At 56.4% G+C, this 18,092-nt stretch overlaps 2 protein-coding genes across 3 annotated transcripts in view; both read left to right on the top strand.

The window, feature by feature from the left end:
• The window catches only part of NEURL4 (neuralized E3 ubiquitin protein ligase 4), a 35,998-nt gene extending 28,507 nt beyond the window's left edge, over nucleotides 1-7,491 (top strand). The window contains 7 exon segments of the mRNA XM_030970048.1: nucleotides 780-948; nucleotides 1,755-1,848; nucleotides 2,696-2,766; nucleotides 2,824-2,845; nucleotides 4,082-4,208; nucleotides 5,968-6,093; nucleotides 7,193-7,491. Of these exon segments, the coding sequence (XP_030825908.1) occupies nucleotides 780-948; nucleotides 1,755-1,848; nucleotides 2,696-2,766; nucleotides 2,824-2,845; nucleotides 4,082-4,208; nucleotides 5,968-6,093; nucleotides 7,193-7,403 (820 nt within the window). The 3' untranslated portion in view covers nucleotides 7,404-7,491.
• Nucleotides 7,492-9,333: 1,842 nt separating this feature from the next.
• On the top strand, nucleotides 9,334-17,791 carry GPS2 (G protein pathway suppressor 2). Of its 2 annotated transcripts, XM_030970066.1 has the most exons (11): nucleotides 9,334-9,554; nucleotides 10,656-10,765; nucleotides 12,268-12,380; nucleotides 13,730-13,806; nucleotides 14,116-14,192; nucleotides 14,674-14,850; nucleotides 15,686-15,779; nucleotides 16,338-16,417; nucleotides 16,912-16,980; nucleotides 17,324-17,413; nucleotides 17,502-17,791. In XM_030970066.1, exons 1-11 carry the CDS (start codon nucleotides 9,461-9,463, stop codon nucleotides 17,556-17,558), a joined length of 1,038 nt encoding a protein of 345 aa, XP_030825926.1. In that variant the 5' UTR covers nucleotides 9,334-9,460; the 3' UTR covers nucleotides 17,559-17,791. The 2 variants fall into 2 exon arrangements, with proteins under 2 accessions (XP_030825926.1, XP_030825927.1); XM_030970067.1 differs by lacking the exon at nucleotides 17,324-17,413.
• The last annotated feature ends 301 nt before the right edge of the window (nucleotides 17,792-18,092 follow it).

Genomic DNA, 18,092 nt, shown 5'->3' with positions numbered 1-18,092 from the left:
TTCACGTTTAACCCCAATTTTCCCCATTTTTGCCCCCCCAGATCCGGGATCTCCCCGGGCCCTCCCTGGAGCTGCTCCCGGCCGGGATCTGTGACCCCAAAACCCCCCCAAAGTCCTTTCTAATCCCCCCAAAGCCGCCCCAAAACCCCCAAATTTCACTTTTAACCCCCCAAATTTCACGTTTAACCCCAATTTTCCCCATTTTTGCCCCCCAGATCCGCGATCTCCCCAGCCCCTCGCTGGAGCTGCTCCCGGCCGGGACCTGAGACCCCAAAACCGCCTTTAAGACCCCCCATAAAACCCCCATAAAACCCCACAAATCCCCCCAAATTTCACGTTTAACCCCCCAAATTTCACGTTTAACCCCCCAAATTTCACTTTTAACCCCCCAAATTTCACGTTTAACCCCAATTTTCCCCATTTTCCCCCCAGATCCGAGATCTCCCCGGGCCCTCGCTGGAGCTGCTCCCGGCCGGGACCTGTGACCCCAAATCCCCCTAAATTTCACGTTTAACCCCCCAAATCTCACATTTTTCCCCATTTTTGCCCCCCCAGATCCGAGATCTGCCCGGGCCCTCGCTGGAGCTGCTCCCGGCCGGGATCTGTGACCCCAAAACCCCCATAAAACCCCTCAAAACCCCACAAAACCCTCCAAAATTTCACATTTAACCCCCCAAATTTCACTTTTAACCCCCCAAATTTCACGTTTAACCCCCAAATCTCATTTTTCCCCATTTAACCCCCAAATCTCACATTTTTCCCCATTTTTGCCCCCCCAGATCCGGGATCTGCCCGGGCCCTCGCTGGAGCTGCTCCCGGCCGGCTCCGTGCTGGGGTGCCGCTGGTGGACAGCACTTTCATCCGGGGTACCAGCAGTCGTGGGGTGCCCAGCCCCTGCTACGTTGGGAAGCCCCCAAATGCTCGAACCTCTACGGGCAGTGCCAGCAGGTGAGGGGGGCACCCCGAAAACGGGGAACCCCAAAAAACCCCGCGGAGATCGGCCCGGGGGCTCCCGAAATACGGAAACACCAAAAATCCCGAAAATCGGGGGAAAAATCCCAAAAATCGGGGAAAAAAAATACCCAAAAATCAGGGGGAAATACCCCAAAAATCTGGGAAAAAAACCAGCACAAAAGTCGTGGGGAAAAAAACCAAAAATTGGGGAAAAAAACACCAAAAATTGGGCCAAAAAACCCAAAAGTTGGGGAAAAAGCCCCCCAAAAGTCAGGGGAAAAAACCCCAAATTCAGGGGTTTGAACCGTCCCAGACTCACCTGGGCACAGATGTGGAACCTCTACGGGCAGTGCCAGCAGGTGAGGGGGGCACCCCGAAAACGGGGAACCCCAAAAACCCACAAAAATCGGAGATCGGGGCCCGGTTCCGGAAACACCAAATGTCGGGGGAAAAACCCCAAAAATTGGGGAAAAAAAAATCCAAAGGTCGGGGAAAAAAAACCCAAAAATTGGGGGAAAAACCCCCAGAAGTCGGGGAAAAAAAAAAAAAAACCAAAACCGGGCAAAAAACCCCAAAAATCAGAGAAAAAGCCCCAAATTCAGAGGGTTGAACACAGCTGGGCACAGCTGGGCAGTGCCAGCAAGTGAGGGGGGCACCCCAAAACGGGGAACCCCAAAAAACCCCGGGGACCCCCAAAATGGGGTCTGGGATCCCCAAAAAGGGTCTGGGACCCCCATAAATGTTTGGGACCCCCCAAAATGGGGTCGGGACCCCCCCAAATCCCCTTTCCCCCCCCCCAGGTGACGATCGTGGCCGAGGGTCCGGCCGGGGGGGGCTCCCCCAGCGGGGACCCCCGAAACCGGGGGGACGTGGAGAAGGCCGACGTGGTGGATGGTGAGGGGGGACCCCGAAATTATGGGGGGGGGACCCCAAAAATGGGGGGGGGAATCCCAAACTGTGGGGGGTTTGGGAGGGGAGGATCCTGAAATTGGGGGGGTTTGGGAGCCCAAAATTGGGGGGAACCTCTAAATTTGGGGTGTCTGGGAGGGTTGGGAGCCCCAAAATCTGGGGGTGACCCCGAAATCCGGGGGGTCTGGGAGGCTCAACATTTCAGAAACACCAAAATTTGGGGGGTTGTGGAACTCCAAAATCGGGGAACCCCAACATTTGGGGGATTGGGAGGGGAGGATCCTGAAATTGGGGGGTTTGGGAGCCCAAAATTGGGGGGGATTCCAAAATTCGGGGGGTTGGGAACCCAGGATTGGGGGTGGGACCCCGAAATTTGGGGTGTCTGGGATGCTCAAAATTGGGGGGGCCCCAAAATTTGGGGGGGTCTGGAATGGGGCGATGCCAAAATTTGGGAGAGGAGATTCAGAAATTTTGGGGTTTGGGACCCCGAAATGTGGGGGGTTGGGAGGGGCTGAAACCCCAAAATTTTGGGAACTGGGGATGGGGAACCCCAAATTTGGAGGCTGAGACCCCAAATCGGGGGGCTGGGAAGGGCAGGAACCCCAAAATCGTGTCGGGAACCCCAAATTCGGGGCAGCTGGGGCACCTGAACCCCCAAAATTTGATATTTTTGGGGGGGGGTCAAAGCCCCCAAATTTTGGGCAGAAAATCCCAATGTTTAGGGCTCGGGGAGGCTCTGGAAGGACCCAATTTTGGCCAGGGGGGGTTTTGGGACCCCCCGATTTTTTTGGGGGGGGTCTGGGTGGTCTCTGAGCCCCCCGTGCCCCCCCAGGGGTGAAGGAGAGCCTGAGCTGGGGCCCCCCCGCGCCCCCCCAGCCCTGCCCCTACCAGGCCCTGCTGGCTGCCCGGTGGGGCTGGGGGGTTTGGGGGATTTGGGGACCTGGTGGGGTCTGCTGGCAGGTTGGGGGTTGGGGGCGTTCAGGTGCTGCGTGGTGGTGGGGGCTTCTGGGTGGCTCCTGGGGATTTGGGGGTCCTGGGTGGGATTTGGGGGTCCTGGGTGGGATTTGAGGGGGGTTTGGATGGGATTTTGGGGTCCTGGGTGGGATTTGGGGGGTGAGGGTCCTGGTTTTGGGGGGTTTGGATGGGATTTTGGGGTCCTGGGTGGGATTTGGGGGGCTCCTGGGTGGTATTTGGGGGTCCTGGGTGGGATTTGGGGGGTCCTGGGTGGGATTTGGGGGTTTGGATGGATTTTGGTTTTTGGGGCTGGTGGGATTTGAGGGGTCCTGGGTGGGATTTGGGGGGGTTTGGATGGGATTTTGGGGTGATTTTGGGGGGCCCTGTGTGCTCGGTTCAGGGATGTGCTGCTGCTGCCAGGTGGGGCGGGGGGGTTTGGGGGGTTTGGGGGTCCTGAGGGGGTTTTGGGGGGATATGGGGGTCCCTGACCCAGTTTTTGGGTACTTTTAGGGTCTCTAACCCCATTTTGGGGGTCCCTGACCCATTTTTGGGGTCTCTAACCCCATTTCGGGGGTCCCTGGCCCCATTTCAGGGGTCCCTAACCCCATTTTTGAGGTCCCTGACCCATTTCTGGTGTCCCTAACCCCATTTTGGGGGTCCCTAACCCATTTTTGGTGTCCCTAACCCCATTTCGGGGGTCCCTAACCCCATTTTTGGGGTCCCTGACCCATTTTTAGGATCCCTAACCCCATTTTTGGGGTCCCTGACCCATTTTTAGGATCCCTAACCCCATTTTTAGGATCCCTGACCCCATTTTTGGGGTCCCTAACCCCATTTTGGGGGTCCCTGACCCCATTTCGGGGGTCCCTAACCCCATTTTGGGGGTCCGTGACCCCATTTCGGGGGTCCCTAACCCCATTTCGGGGGTCCCTGACCCATTTCGGGGGTCCCTAACCCCATTTTTAGGATCCCTAATCCCATTTCGGGGGTCCCTAACCCCATTTTTAGGATCCCTAACCCCATTTTTAGGATCCCTAACCCCATTTCGGGGGTCCCTGGCCCCATTTCGGAGGTCCCTGGCCCCATTTCGGGGGTCCCTGGCCCCATTTTTAGGATCCCTGACCCATTTCGGGGGTCCCTGACCCATTTTTAGGATCCCTAACCCCATTTTTGGGGTCCCTAACCCCATTTCGGGGGTCCCTGACCCATTTTTGGGGTCCCTAACCCAGTTTTGGGGTCCCTGACCCCGTTTCCCCCATTGCAGACGAGTACTTCGCCCCCGAGCCGCGGCGCAGCCGCTGCTTCTGCCAGGGCTGTGAGCGGGGGGGGGGCGACCCCCGGGACCCCCGGGAGCCCCCCCTGCCCCTGGGCTGGTGCCGCTTCAGCCTCAGGTACCCGGGGGGGCGGGCGGGGGTCCTGGGGGGGTTTGGGGGTCCTGGGGGGATTTGGGGGGTCCTGGGTGGGTTTGGGGGAGTTTGAGGGGTCCTGGGTGCGTTCTGGGGTTATAGGGGGTCTTGGGGGGGTTTGGGGGGGGTTGGGGAATAATTGGGGGGGATTTGGTGGGTTTGGGGAGGTCTGGGGGAGATTTTGGGGGTCCTGGGTGGGTTTTGGGGGGATTTGGGGGTCCTGGGGGGATTTCGGGGGAGTTTGGGGGTGTTGGATGGGTTTAGGGGGAGTTTGAGGGGTCCTGGGGTGAAGTTGGGGGGTCCTAGGGGAGGTTTGGGGGGTCCTGGGGGGTTTAAAGGAGATTTGGGGGGTGTTGGGCGAGTTTTGGGGGGTCCTGGGGAGGTCCTGGGTGGTTTTTTGGGGGGGGGGGGAATTGGGTATCCCAGCCCCTCCCCGAGTTAATTTTGGGGTTCCCGGGTTAATTTTGGGGGGGTTCCTGGGGAGGTTTGGGGTTTATTTGGGGAGGTTTTTGGGGGTTTTTTTGGGGGGGTTTTGGGTATCTCATTCCCCCCGGGATAATTTTGGGGTTCCCGGGTTAAATTTTGGGGTTCCCTGGGGTAATTTTGGGGTTCCCAGGTTAATTTTTTGGGTCGTCCCGGGGATGGTTTGGGTGGATTTGGGGAGGTTTTTGGGGGGTTTTTTGGGGGGGTTTTGGGTATCTGATCCCCCCCGGGATAATTTCGGGGTTCCCGGGTTGAACTTCGGGGTCCCCCCAGGCCGAAGCCGCGGCCCGAGGGGGGCGGGGGGTGGCAGAAGTGGCCCCGGGCCTATCACGGCACCAGCGCCGGCGCCGTGCGGCCTCAGCCGTCGACTCCAAAAAGGGTTGGGCCCCAAAATGGGTGCCCCAAAGGTGGGACCCCAAAAAGGGGATGGGACCCCAAAATTGGGGATTGGGACCCCAAAAATGGGGACCAAAAGGGGATTGGGACCCCAAAAATGGGGATTGGGACCCCAAAAATGGGAATTGGGACCCCAAAATGGGGATTGGGACCCCAAAAATGGGGATGGGGACCCCAAAAATGGGGATTGGGACCCCAAAAACGGGGATTGGGACCCCAAAAACGGGGTGTGGACCCAAAAAATGGGGTGGGGACCCCAAAATGGGAATTGGGACCCCAAAAACGGGGTGGGGACCCCAAAAATGGGGATTGGGACCCAAAAATGGGGATTGGGACCCCAAAAATGGGGTGGGGACCCCAAAAATGGGGATTGGGACCCAAAAATGGGAATTGGGACCCCAAAAATGGGAATTGGGACCCCAAAATGGGGTGTGGACCCAAAAAATGGGGTGGGGACCCTAAAAACGGGGATTGGGACCCCCAAAATGGGGTGGGGGAGGCCAAAAATGGGGTGGGGACCCCAAAAATGGGGATTGGGACCCAAAAAATGAGGTGGTGACCCAAAAATGGGGAGGGGGAGCCTGAAATCGGGGAGGGGAGCCCAAAATTGGGAGGGGGACCCCAAAAACGAGCACAGGACCCAAAAATGGGAACAAGACCCCAAGAAATGGGCACAGAACCCCAAAAATGGGGATTGGGACCAAAAAAGGGATTGGGACCCCAAAAGGGAAGGGCCCCTCCCCAATTTAGACCCCAAAATGCCCCTTTGGACCACACCCAAAATGGGAATGGACCCCAAAAAGGGGGCCCCCAAAGGCCGTGGTACCCAAAATGCTCTGCGCCCCCTGCCGGCCGGACCCGTCAGGCTCCGCCCACTCGCGCTCAGGCCCCGCCCCCCCGGGCTCGGGGCCCCGCCCCCCCGGCCCCGCCCCACTGGTGCTGTCCCCGGCCCTGGGTACGCGGCCATGGAGACATTCGCCAGCCGCGTCACGTGAGTGGGCGGGGCCCAAAAAGGGGGTGGGGACCAAAAGGGGAGGGACCCCCAGGGGGGCCGCTGAAGGGGAGGGGTCACCTGGGAGGATTGGGGGGATTTTGGGGGGTGGATTTTGGGGTATTTTGAGGTTGGATTTCAGGAGGTTTTTGGACAATTTGGGGGTGTATTTTGGGATATTTTGGGGGTACATTTCGGGATATTTCAGGGGTAGATTTTGGAGTGCATTTTGGGATATTTTTGGGGTGAATTTTGGGACATTTCTAACCCCTTTTTCCCCTCCCCAGGTTCCAGGAGCTGGGCTGGGTTTGGGCTGGATTTTGGGGTGGATTTAGGATATTTCAGCACACTTTTAACCCTTTTCTCCCCTCCCCAGGTTCCAGGAACTGGGCTGGTTTTAGGGTGGATTTTGGGCTGGATTTTGGGGTGGATTTGGGATATTTCAGCACACTTTTAACCCTTTTCTCCCCTTGGCAGGTTCCCTGGGGAGGGGTTGGGGTGGTTTTGGGGTATTTTGGGCTGGTTTTAGGGTTTGATTTTGGGGGGTATTTTGGATTTTTGGGGGTGTTATTTTGGGGTAGATTTTGGATGCATTTCGGGATATTTTTGGGGTAATTTTGGGACCTTTTTACCCCTTTTCCCCTCCCAGGTTCCAGGAACTGGGCTGGTTTTAGGGTGGATTTTGGGCTGGATTTTGGGGTGGATTTGGGATATTTCAGCACACTTTTAACCCTTTTCTCCCCTCCCCAGGTTCCAGGAACTGGGCTGGTTTTAGGGTGGATTTTGGGCTGGATTTTGGGGTGGATTTAGGATATTTCAGCACATTTTTAACCCTTTTCTCCCCTCGGCAGGTTCCGGGAGCCGGGCTGGTTTTGGGCTGGATTTTGGGCTGGTTTGGGATATTTGCACACTTTTTCATTTTGGGGGAACGATTTTGGGTGATTTTGGGTGATTTGGGATATTTCAGCACACTTTTAACCCTTTTCTCCCCTCCGCAGGTTCTGGGAGCCAGGCTGGTTTTAGGGTGGATTTTGGGCTGGTTTTTGGGGTAGATTTGGGATATTTCAGCGCATTTTTAACCCTTTTCTCCCCTCGGCAGGTTCCGGGAGCCGGGCTGGCCGCGGCCCCGGGGGGCTCAGGTGGCCTTTGAGGTTTGGGTCCGTCCGGGCTCCTTCCGGGCCGGGCCCCCCTCGCTGAGCCCCCCCCCAGCCCTGGAGCCCCCCCAGGGGCTGGACCCCGCCCAGCTGGAGTGGGTGACCAAGGAGCCGGGGGCCACCGTGCTGGCCGGGCTGCTGGTGCGCGTGGACTGAGCGGGAAACGGCCCCGAAAACGGGGAAATCAGCCCCAAAATGGGGGGGAATCATCCCCAAAATATGGGGGGAGTCAGCCCAGAAATATGGGGGAGCCCCAAAAATATGGGGGGAAATCGCCTGAAAAATGGGGGGATTATCCCCAAAATATGGGGGGAATCACCCCAGAAATGTTGGGGAAATTGCCTCAAAAATATGGGGGAAATGGCCTCAAAAATGGGGGAAATTATCCCCAAAAATATTGAAGAAATAGCCCCAAAAATAAGGGGGGATTATCCCCAAAAATGGGGAGGAAATTGCCTCAAAAATGGGGGAAATGATCCCCAAAATATGGGGGGAATCATCCCAAAATTGAGGAATTTCTCCAAGAAAAATTGGGGAAATCACTCCAAGAACGGAGGAGTTTCTCCAAAAAAAAATGGGGAAATTTCCCTGAAAAATGGGAAACATTTCTTGAATTCCTTCAAGAAATTTGGGGGAATTATCACCCAAAATCGGGGGAATTTCTCCAAAAAAAAAAACCACTGAAAATTTCTCCAAAAAACGGGAGAATTCCTTCAAGAAAAACGAGGGAATTTCTACAAAAAATTGGGGAAATTTCTCCAAAAAATTGGGGAATTCTTCCCTCCATAAATTTGGGAATTTCCCCCCCAAAATTTTGGAATTTCCCCCCAAAATTTGGGAATTTCTCCAAGGAAGGAAAATCCCCCCAAGGAAATCCCCAGGGATGGGGATCCCCAAAATTGGAGGAAAATTTTGGAGACCCCCCCCCTGTACTTGGGGACCCCCCCCAAAAAAAAATTTGGGCACCCCCAAAATTGGGGAAATTCCCCCAAGATTTTGGGAAATCCCCCCCAAAAAATGGGGAAACCCCCCTGGAACTGGGGGTCCCCCCCAATTTTTGGGCTCTTTGGGGGTCCCTGATCCATTTTTGGGAGGTTTCACCCCATTTTTTCAGGGGGGGGGAGGGGTCACAGCACTTGCCCCGCCCCTTCCCCACTGCACAGCCCCTCCCCCCCGCCTTTATTTATTGCCCCAAATGTGAATCCGGGGGTGGGGGAGGGGTTTTTTTTTGGGGGGGGGGGGTTGGGTTTTTTTGGGGGTTTCTGGTCTTTTTTTTTGTTTGTTTTGTTTTGTTTTTTTAAAAAATGAATTTTTATTTAAAGCTGCTGCGAGGGTGGGGGAGGGGGAGGGGGGGGTCGCGCCCCTCTCCCCCTTTTCCCCTCCCCCCCCTCCCCAAAATAAAACCGTGAGAAAAAAAATAAAAAATTCAGATGCTTTGTGGGGGAGGGGCGGGAAATCTGGGGGGTCCCGGGGTGGGGGAGGGGTCGGGGATTCCCTGGGGATTCCCCCGGGGCTTGGGGGAGGAGCCTGAGGGAGCAAAAGGGGCGTGGTTCCTTTATATTTAACGATCGGGGCGTGGTTTAACCTTTTAAGAAAATCAGGGCGTGGTTTAGCCTCGTTTTGATCCGAAGGGGCGTGTTTTCGCCTTATATGGCGATTAGGGCGTGGTTTTATCGCGATTTTTGCCTAAAACCTCTGTGTTCTCCTTATATGGTAATCAGGGCGTGGTTTAACCTCGTTTCCGATGGACGGGGCGTGGCTTCACCTCACAAGGACATCATGGGCGTGGCTCAGCCTCGTTCACCCACAAGGGGCGTGGTTTTTCCTTAGAAGGAAATCGGGGCGTGGTTTAGCCTCATTTCTGGCAAAAGAAGGCGTGGTTTCGCCTCACTGCGCTTTTGGGGAGTGGTTTAGCCTCGTTCCCGCTTGAGTGGGCGTGGTTTCACCTCATGGCTCATTTGGGGCGCGGTTTAGTCTCGTTCCCACCACAGGGGGCGTGGTTAAGCCTCATTTATGGCAAAAAAGGCGTGGCTTCGCCTCACGGCTCTTTTGGGGCGTGGTTTAGCCTCGTTCCCGTCGCAGGGGGGCGTGGCTTCTCTCTGAGGGGAACCTTTCCCGTTCCCGCCGCTCCGGAAGCGGAACCGCGGCCTCGGCCCGGCCCCGCTCGTTCCCCTCGGCCCGGCCCGGCCCCGCGGCCCCTCGTTCCTCCCACGATGCCGGCGCTGCTGGAGCGGCCGAAGCTGAGCTCGGCCATGGCTCGGGCTCTGCACCGCCACGTCATGGTGGAGAGGGAGCGCAAACGGCAGGGTGAGGGCTCCGGCAGGGTCCCGGGGGGCGGGGAAGCCTCGGAGGGTCCCGGGGGAGGCTGAGGGCCGGAGGGTCCCGGGGGGCCCAAGGGAGCCCCGGAGGGCCCCTGAGGGCCGGGGGAGCCCCAGATGGTTCCCGGGCAGCCCCGGAGGGTCCTTGAGGGATGGGGAGCCCCGGAGCGTCCCGGGGAGGTTCGGGGGAGCCCCGAGGGCTCCGTGAGGGGACGAGGCCGCGCGCGCCGCCCAGGCGCGGTTTCCATGGCAACAGGAGCAGGCCCCGCGGGGGGATCCATAGCAACAGGCCACGCCCCCTCGGCGTCTCCATGGCAACCAGGCCGCGTTTGGCGCCGTTTCTGTAGAGTTGGCCACGCCCCCGGTGGCGTTCCCATGGCAGTAGGCCACGCCCCCGGCGGGGTTCCTATGGTAACAGGCCACGCCCCCTTTGGGGAGGGGGTGGGGTCAGGGTGGAGCTGGGACCCCAAAAATCCCTGGTGACCAATGAGTGACCAATGAGTGACCAATGAGTGACCGTGAATGACCAATGAGTGACCACTGAGTGACCAATGAGTGACCAATGAATGACCGTGAATGACCAATGAGTGACCAATGAGTGACCAATGAGTGACCGTGAATGACCAATGAGTGACCAATGAATGACCCCGAGTGACCAATGAGTGACCAATGAGTGACCAATGAGTGACCAATGAATGACCAATGAATGACCAATGAGTGACCGTGAATGACCAATGAATGACCCCCTGAGTGACCAATGAGTGACCAATGAGTGACCAATGAGTGACCAATGAATGACCCCTGACCAGACCCCAATGGTCGTCATTTCTGTACCCATGTACATTGACTGATGACCAATGAGTGACCAATGATGACCAATTAATACCCTGGTGACCAATGTGACCCCTGAGTGACCAATGTGACCCCCTGACCTGCCAATGAGTGACCAATGAATGACCCTGGTGACCAATGTGACCAACCGTGCCGTGATGACCAATGATCCAGTGACCAATGTCGGTGACAATGGTCCCGTGATGACCAGGTGACCCCCGAGTGACCCCTGAGTGACCCCGCGTGCCCCTGGCCGCAGAGGAGGAGGAGGTGGACAAGATGATGGAGCAGAAGGTTCGGGAGGAGCAGGAGCGGCGCCGGCGCAAGGAGCTGGAGGAGAGGATGAGCCTGGAGGAGACGCGGGAGCAGGTGGGCAAAAACCCACCAAAAATCAGCCCAAAATTAGCCTCAAAATCACCCAAAAAATCACCCAAAAAATCCGCCCAAAATAAAAAAAAATCAGCCCGAAAATAACCCCAAAAATTAAAAAAAAAATCAGCTCGAAAATCTCCCAAAATATCCAAAATATCAGCCCCAAAAATCCCCATAAAAATTAAAAATATCAGCCCAAAAATCTCCCCCAAAAAAAAAAAATCAGCACCAAAAAAATTCGCAAAAGTTCGCAAAAAAATCAGCCCAAAATTCACCCAAAAATCAGCCCAAAAATTCCCCCAAAATCGGCCTCGCTGGAGGAGAGGATGAGCCTGGAGGAGACCCATGAGCAGGTGGGCAAAAACCACCAACATTCACACCAAAATCTGCCCCACAATCAAAAAAATCACCCCAAAAATCCCCATACAAATTCACCCCAAAACCCCCAAAAAATTCCCCCCAAAATCCCCTAAAATCCAAGAAAAATGAACCCAAAAAAATCGAAAAAATCTCCTGAAATATCCCCCAAAAAATCAGCCCAAAACTAAAAAAAGTCAGCCCAAAATTCCCCAAGAAATCAAAACATCCAGCCCAAAAATCCCCCAAAAAATCCGACACAATCAGCCCCAAAATAAAAAAAAACAGCTCAAAAATCCCCCCAAAAATAAAAATAATCACCCCAAAAATGCTCCCCCCCAAAAAATTTTAAAATCTGCCCAAAAACTTGGAAAAATCAGCCCAGAAATCACCCAAAATAAAACAAGAACCGGCCCAAAAATCGCCCCAAAAATAAAAAATATCTGCCCTAAAATCATCAACAAAAAATCCGCTTAAAAATCCCATTTTTACCCCTAAAAATCTCGTTTTTTCCTCCAAAAATTGCTGTTTATCCCCCAAAATTCCCATTTTTTCACCAAAAATCACCATTTTTTCCCTATTTTTTCCCAAATTTCTCATTTTTCACCCCATTTTAGCTGCTGAAGCTGCAGGAGAAGCTGGGGGCCCTGCAGGAGGAGAAGCCTCATCAAAAACCCCCCAAAAATTCCCATTTTACCCCAAAAATTCCCATTTTTACCCCAAAAATCGCTGTTTTTTCACCAAAAATCACCATTTTTTCCCAAAATTCCCATTTTTCTCCCCAAATTCAGCTGCTGAAGCTGCAGGAGAAGCTGGGAACTCTCCAGGAGCAGAAGCCCCATCAAACACCCCTCAAAATCCCATTTTTTCCTGCAAAAAAATCCCATTTTTACCCCAAAAATCGCCGTTTTTCACCAAAAATCACCATTTTTGTCTCCATTTTTTCCCAAAATTCCCATTTTTCTCCCCAAATCCAGCTGCTGAAGCTGCAGGAGAAGCTGGGGGCCCTGCAGGAGGAGAAACCCCATAAAAAACCCCCCAAAAAATCCCATTTTTTCACCAAAAATCGCCGTTTTTTCACCAAAAATCACCATTTTTTCCCCATTTTTTCCCAAATTTCTGATTTTTCTCCCCAAATCCAGCTGCTGAAGCTGCAGGAGAAGCTGGGGGCCCTGCAGGAGGAGAAGCACCAGCTCTTCCTGCAGCTCAAGAAGGTTCTGCACGAGGAGGAGAAACGGCGCCGCAAGGAGCAGAGGTGGGCGATGCAATTTGGGGTGAAAAATGGGAATTTTGGGAAAAAATGGGAAGTTTTAGGGAAAAAAAAGGGGAAAATGGGAAAAAAAAGGGATTTTTTTGGAGAAAAATGGGAGTTTTGGGGGGCAAAATGGGAGTTTTGGGGGAAAAAATGGGAATTTGGGGGGAAAAAAAATGGGAATTTTGGGAGAAAAACGGAGAAAAAAAGAGAAATTTGGGGGGAAATGGTGAAAAAAAAACGGGAATTTTGGGAGAAAATGGGAAATTTGGGGGGAAAAATTGGAATTTTGGAAAAACTGTGAATTCGGGGGGAAAAATGGGAAAAAATGGGAGTTTTGGGGGGGAAATTGGAATTCGGGGGTGGTGGGGATTTTGGGGAAAAATTGAAATTTTTGAGGGAAAATGGGATTTTTGAGGGGTTTTGGGGGCGATTTGGGGCAGTTTTTGTAGTTTTGGGGCAATTTTGGGTCATTCTGGGCGGGTTTTGTGTGATTCGGGCTGGTTTGGGCTGCTTTGGGGCAGATTTGGGCAATTTTGGGTGTTTTTGGGGTGTTTTCCACTGGTTTTTTTTGGCTGATTTTTGGTGCTTTTGGGGTGCTTTTTGCTGGTTTGGTGTTGATTTTGGTGCTTTTGGGGGATTTTGGCTGTTTTGGGGGGATTTTGAGGTGATTTTGGGGTGATTTTTGCTGGTTTTGGGGGAATTTTGAGATGTTTTTGGGGGAATTTTGAGATGATTTTGGGGGAATTTTGAGATGATTTTGGGTTAATTTGCTGTTTTGGGGTGATTTTGGCTGATTTTGTGTGATTTTGGCTGGTTTTGGGTTGGTTTGGGCTGGTTTTAGGGTGATTTTGGCTGATATTGGGGGGATTTTTAGGTGATTTTGGGTTGATTTGTGCTGATTTTGTGTTGGTTTTGGCTGGTTTTGGGTTGATTTGGGGTGATTTTGGGGTGATTTTGGCTGGTTTTGGGGTGATTTTGGCCGTTTTGGGGTGATTTTGGCTGTTTTTGGTGTGATTTTGGCTGGTTTTGGGGTGATTTTGGCTGGTTTTGGGGTGATTTTGGCCGGTTTTGGGGTGATTTTGGCTGGTTTTGGGGTGATTTTGGCGTTTTGGATTTTGGCTGGTTTTGGGGTGATTTTGGCTGTTTTGGGGTGATTTTGGCTGGTTTTGGGGTGATTTTGGCCGTTTTTGGGGTGATTTTGGCTGGTTTTGGGGTGATTTTGGCTGGTTTTGGGGTGATTTGGGCTGATTTTGGGTTGATTTGTGCTGTTTTTGGGGTGATTTTGGCCGGTTTTGGGGTGATTTTGGCCGGTTTTGGGGTGATTTTTGTGGTTTTGCCCCGTTCTGCAGTGACCTGACCACGCTGACCGCGGCCGCCTACCCGCAGGGTTTGGGGGTGCCGGGGGCTCACCTGCTGGGCATGACAGGTGAGGGGGATTGGGGGGTCCTGGGGGGATTTGGGGGGTCCTGGGGGTCTGGGGGTCCCAGAGGGGTCTGTGGCTCCTTTTGGGGTCATTTTGGGGCGATTTTACGGTAATTTCGGGCTGATTTTGGGGGTGATTTTGCAGCTGATTTTGGGGTGATGTTGGGGCTGCCTGTGAGGTGATTTTTGGGTGATTTTTGGGTCATTTTGCGCCGATTTTCGGGTGATTTTGGGGGTGATTTTTGAGCGGACTTCGAGGGAGTTTTTGGGGTGATTTTTGGGGTAACTTTGGGTGATTTTGGGGTCCCCACAGGCAGCCCGGGGGGGCCTCGCTCGGGGCTCATCGGGGCCGACCGGGCCAAGCAAATGTTCGGGCCGCCCGTGATCAGCGTGAGTCTGGGGGCGTTTGGGGGGATTTGGGGAAGATTTGGGGGATCTGGGCGGGATTTTGGGAGGTTTGGGAGGAATTTAGGGAGGATTTGGGGGGGATTTGTTGAGGTTTTTGGGGATTTTGGAGGGATTTGGGGGGGAAATTTGGGGGATTTCAGGGGATTTTTGGGGATTTGGGAGGAATTGGGGGGATTTGTTGAGATTTGGGGGATTTGTTGAGATTTTGGGGGATTTGGTGGGATTTTGGAGGAATTTAGGGGGAATTGGGGATTTTGGGAGGATTGGGGAGATTTTGGGGGAGAATTTGGGGGACTGGGGGGAATTTTGGGGGGTTTGGGAGGAATTTAGGGGGATTTGGGGTGGAATTGGGAGGGATTTTGGGGGGGATTTGGGGGTTTTGGGGGGGTCTGGGGGTTGTTTGGGGTTCCTGGGGTGGTTTGGGACCCCTCCCCAAATTGCTGACGCCCCCTCCCCATTGCAGCCCCGCCATTTCGGGGCCCAGCCGCCCTTCGGGGCCGGGGGGGACCCCGGAGCCTTCGGGGGGGCCCAGGGGGGGCCTGGCCCCGCCCCCTTCGGGGTGGGGCAGAGCCCGGCCCCGCCCCCGCCCTTCCCCCCCGCCCAACCCCCCCCGGCCTATGGAGGAGCCCAACAGCTGCGGGACTGGGATGGACTGGGATGGACTGGGGGGGACTGGGGGACTGGGATGGATGGGATAGGGGGACTGGGAGATGGGGGGACTGGGATGGACTGGGATGGACTGGGGGACTGGGGGACTGGGTGGACTGGGGGGACTGGGAGGGACTGGGATGGACTGGGGGATGGACTGGGGGAGACTGGGAGGGACTGGGATGGACAAACTGGGTGGACTGGGAGGGGGACTGGGGGACTGGGGAACTGGGATGGACTGGGATGGACTGGGATGGACTGGGACTGGGGGACTGGGAGGGATGGGAGGGACTGGGATCAAACTGGGAGGGACTGGGGGGACTGGGGGGACTGGGGGGACTGGGATGGACTGGGATGGATGGGAGGTGGGGGACTGGGAGGGATGGGATGGACTGGGATGGATGGGAGGGACTGGGAGGGACCAAACTGGGGGGACTGGGAGGGACTGGGGGGATGGGAGGGACTGGGGGAGCGGGTGGACTGGGATGGACTGGGATGGACTGGGATGGACTGGGGGGGACTGGGAGGGACTGGGATGGACTGGGATGGACTGGGAGGGACTGGGAGGGACTGGGATCAAACTGGGGGGACTGGGATGGACTGGGATGGACTGGGATGGACTGGGATGGATGGGGGATGGGGGATGAGGGGACTGGGGGACTGGGGGATGGATAAACTGGGACGGTGGGGCGTTTGGGAGGGACTGGGAAGGGATTGGGGGGGACTGGGTTATACTGCTATGTACTGGTCCGTACTGGTTTATACTGGTCTGTACTGGTCCATACTGGTCCATACTGGTTTATACTGGTCCGTCCTGGTCTCTCCCAGCCCCCGCCGCGTTCCCGGCGCTGCCGTTCCTGCCCCAGCAGCCGCCAGGGGGCGCCTTCGGCCTGCACGGGCACTTCCCCCCCGCACAGCCAGGTGAGGGCACGGGGGGCACGGCTGGGGGCACCCTGAACACACCTGGGCACTCCTGGGCACACCTGGGCACACCTGGACACGGCTGGGGGCACCCTGAACACACCTGGGCACGGCTGGGCACGCCTGGGGGCAACTGGGAACACCTGGGCACAGCTAAAACACACCTGGGATACACCTGGGGCACACCTGGGCACTCCTGGGGCACACCTGGGCACTCCTGGGCACACCTGGGGCACACCTGGGGCACTCCTGGGCACACCTGGGGCACTCCTGGGGCACACCTGGGCACTCCTGGGCACACCTGGGGCACACCTGGGCACACCTGGGCACTCCTGGGGCACACCTGGGCACACCTGGGCACTCCTGGGCACACCTGGGCACACCTGGGGCACACCTGGGCACACCTGGGCACTCCTGGGCAGACCTGGGCACACCTGGGCACTCCTGGGCACTCCTGGGGCACACCTGGGGCACACCTGGGCACTCCTGGGCACACCTGTGGGTACCTGGCTGCACCTGTGGGCCGCTGCCCCGCTGTGCCCTCCCCTCCCCCCCCAGGGTTCCTCCCCCCCAGTTCGTCGCTGCCGCTGCAGAAGCAGCTGGAGCACGCCAACAGCCAATCAGGCTTCAGCGAGCCCGTGAGTGGGGCGGGGCCACGGGAAAGGGGCCAATCAGGGTGCAGCAAACTCATCAGTGGGGCGGGGCCTCATAAAAGTGGGCGGGGCCTCATACAAAGGGGTGAGGCCTTGTAAAAGGGGCCAATCAGGGTTCAGCAAGCCCAAAGTGGGGCGGGGCCTTGGAAAAGGGGGCGGGGCCATGTTACATAGGCCAATCAGGGTTTACTGAGCCTGGCAGTGGGGCGGGGCCAAAGGAAAGGGGGCGGGACAATGGTTAAGGGGCCAATCAGGGTTCAGCAAGACCGGGGGGGGCGGGGCCTCAGGAAAGGGGGAGGAGCCATGGGAAAGGGGTGGGGCCAGTGAGAGGGGCCAGCAGCCAATCAGGGTTTGGCGAGGTGGGGGAGGGGCAGCACAGCCGGAATTTGGGGTGGGGGAGGGGAAAGGGGGCGGGTTTGGAGGGTGGGGGGAGGGGCAGGGGGTCCCCGCCCCCCTCACCCCTCCCCCACCCCCCGCAGGCGCTGCACCCCGGCCCCGCCCTCCTGCCCAGCCCCCAACTGCCCGTGGCCATCCAGGGCAACGCCAAGGTGGGGGGAGGGGCTAAAGGGGGTGGGGGAGGGGCAAAGGGGAGGGTGGGGGGAGGGGAATGGGGGAATTCTGAGGGGGGGGCATGGAGGGGTTTGAGGGGGGAGGGGCAGGAGGTGGGTGGGGGAGGGGAATCGGGGAAATCCTGAGGGAGACAAGTGGGGGGAGGGGCGCAGGGTTTGGTGGGGGGAGGGGCAGAGCTGGGAATGGGGGAGGGGCAGATTTGGAGATTTTTTTCCCCCAAAATTTTGTTGGTTGTTGTTTTTTTTTTTAACGGGGGGGGGGGGTGAGTGTGGGGGAGGGGCGGGGCCTGTGCCCCTCCCCCCCCCACCCCCCCCCCCCCAGCCGGCGCTGCCGTTCCCCGCCCCCCCCCGCGCCGCCTCCCCCGGCAGTTTCCCCGCCCACGGCTCCGCCCCGCAGGCCCCGCCCCCACACGTGAGTGCTCCGCCCCTCCCCCACCCCTTAAAGCCCCTCCCCCAGCCCCCTCAAAGCCCCTCCCCCCTCACCTTTGCCCCTCCCCCAGGCCCGGCACGGCCCCTTCCTGCCCCACGGGCAGGGCCAGCGCTTCTACCACAAGTGATGACGTCACTGCAGGCCACGCCCCCTCCTCTCGCGTGATGTCACGGCGGGACACGCCCCCACCAGGGTGACGTCATGGAGTGGGGGAGGGGATTTTAAAGAGAATTTGGGGGGGGGTGAGGGGGCGGTGACCCCTCCCCCACTCTCAGGTGAGTGATTGGAGCTGTAATTAATGGATTAATTAATTAATGGATTGATGAATTAATTAATTAATGGAGGAATGAATGAATTGATGGCGGTGGAATTGGAGCCATGAAATAAAGTTTTAAAAATAAAAATTAAAAAAAAAAAAACCCCAAAATTTTTTATTTTGGACACGGCCGGGGGGGGGGAGGGGCACGGCCAGGGAGGGGTCCCTCTGTCCATTGGTCAGTCTGTCCTGGGGCCCCGCCCCCTCAGCCTGGCCCCTCCCCCCTCCCCAATTAACGCCGTTAATTAACGAACCCATCGCTTTATTATTATTTATTTATTTATTTATTTCCCATCCGGCGAGGCCCCAACGAGGGGGGGGAGGGGCGAAAAAGGGGGAGGGGCG

Source organism: Camarhynchus parvulus, unplaced genomic scaffold (assembly GCF_901933205.1).
Source record: "Camarhynchus parvulus unplaced genomic scaffold, STF_HiC, whole genome shotgun sequence".
Classification (NCBI taxonomy): domain Eukaryota; kingdom Metazoa; phylum Chordata; class Aves; order Passeriformes; family Thraupidae; genus Camarhynchus; species Camarhynchus parvulus.
This window is presented reverse-complemented; position numbering and strand designations above follow the sequence as displayed.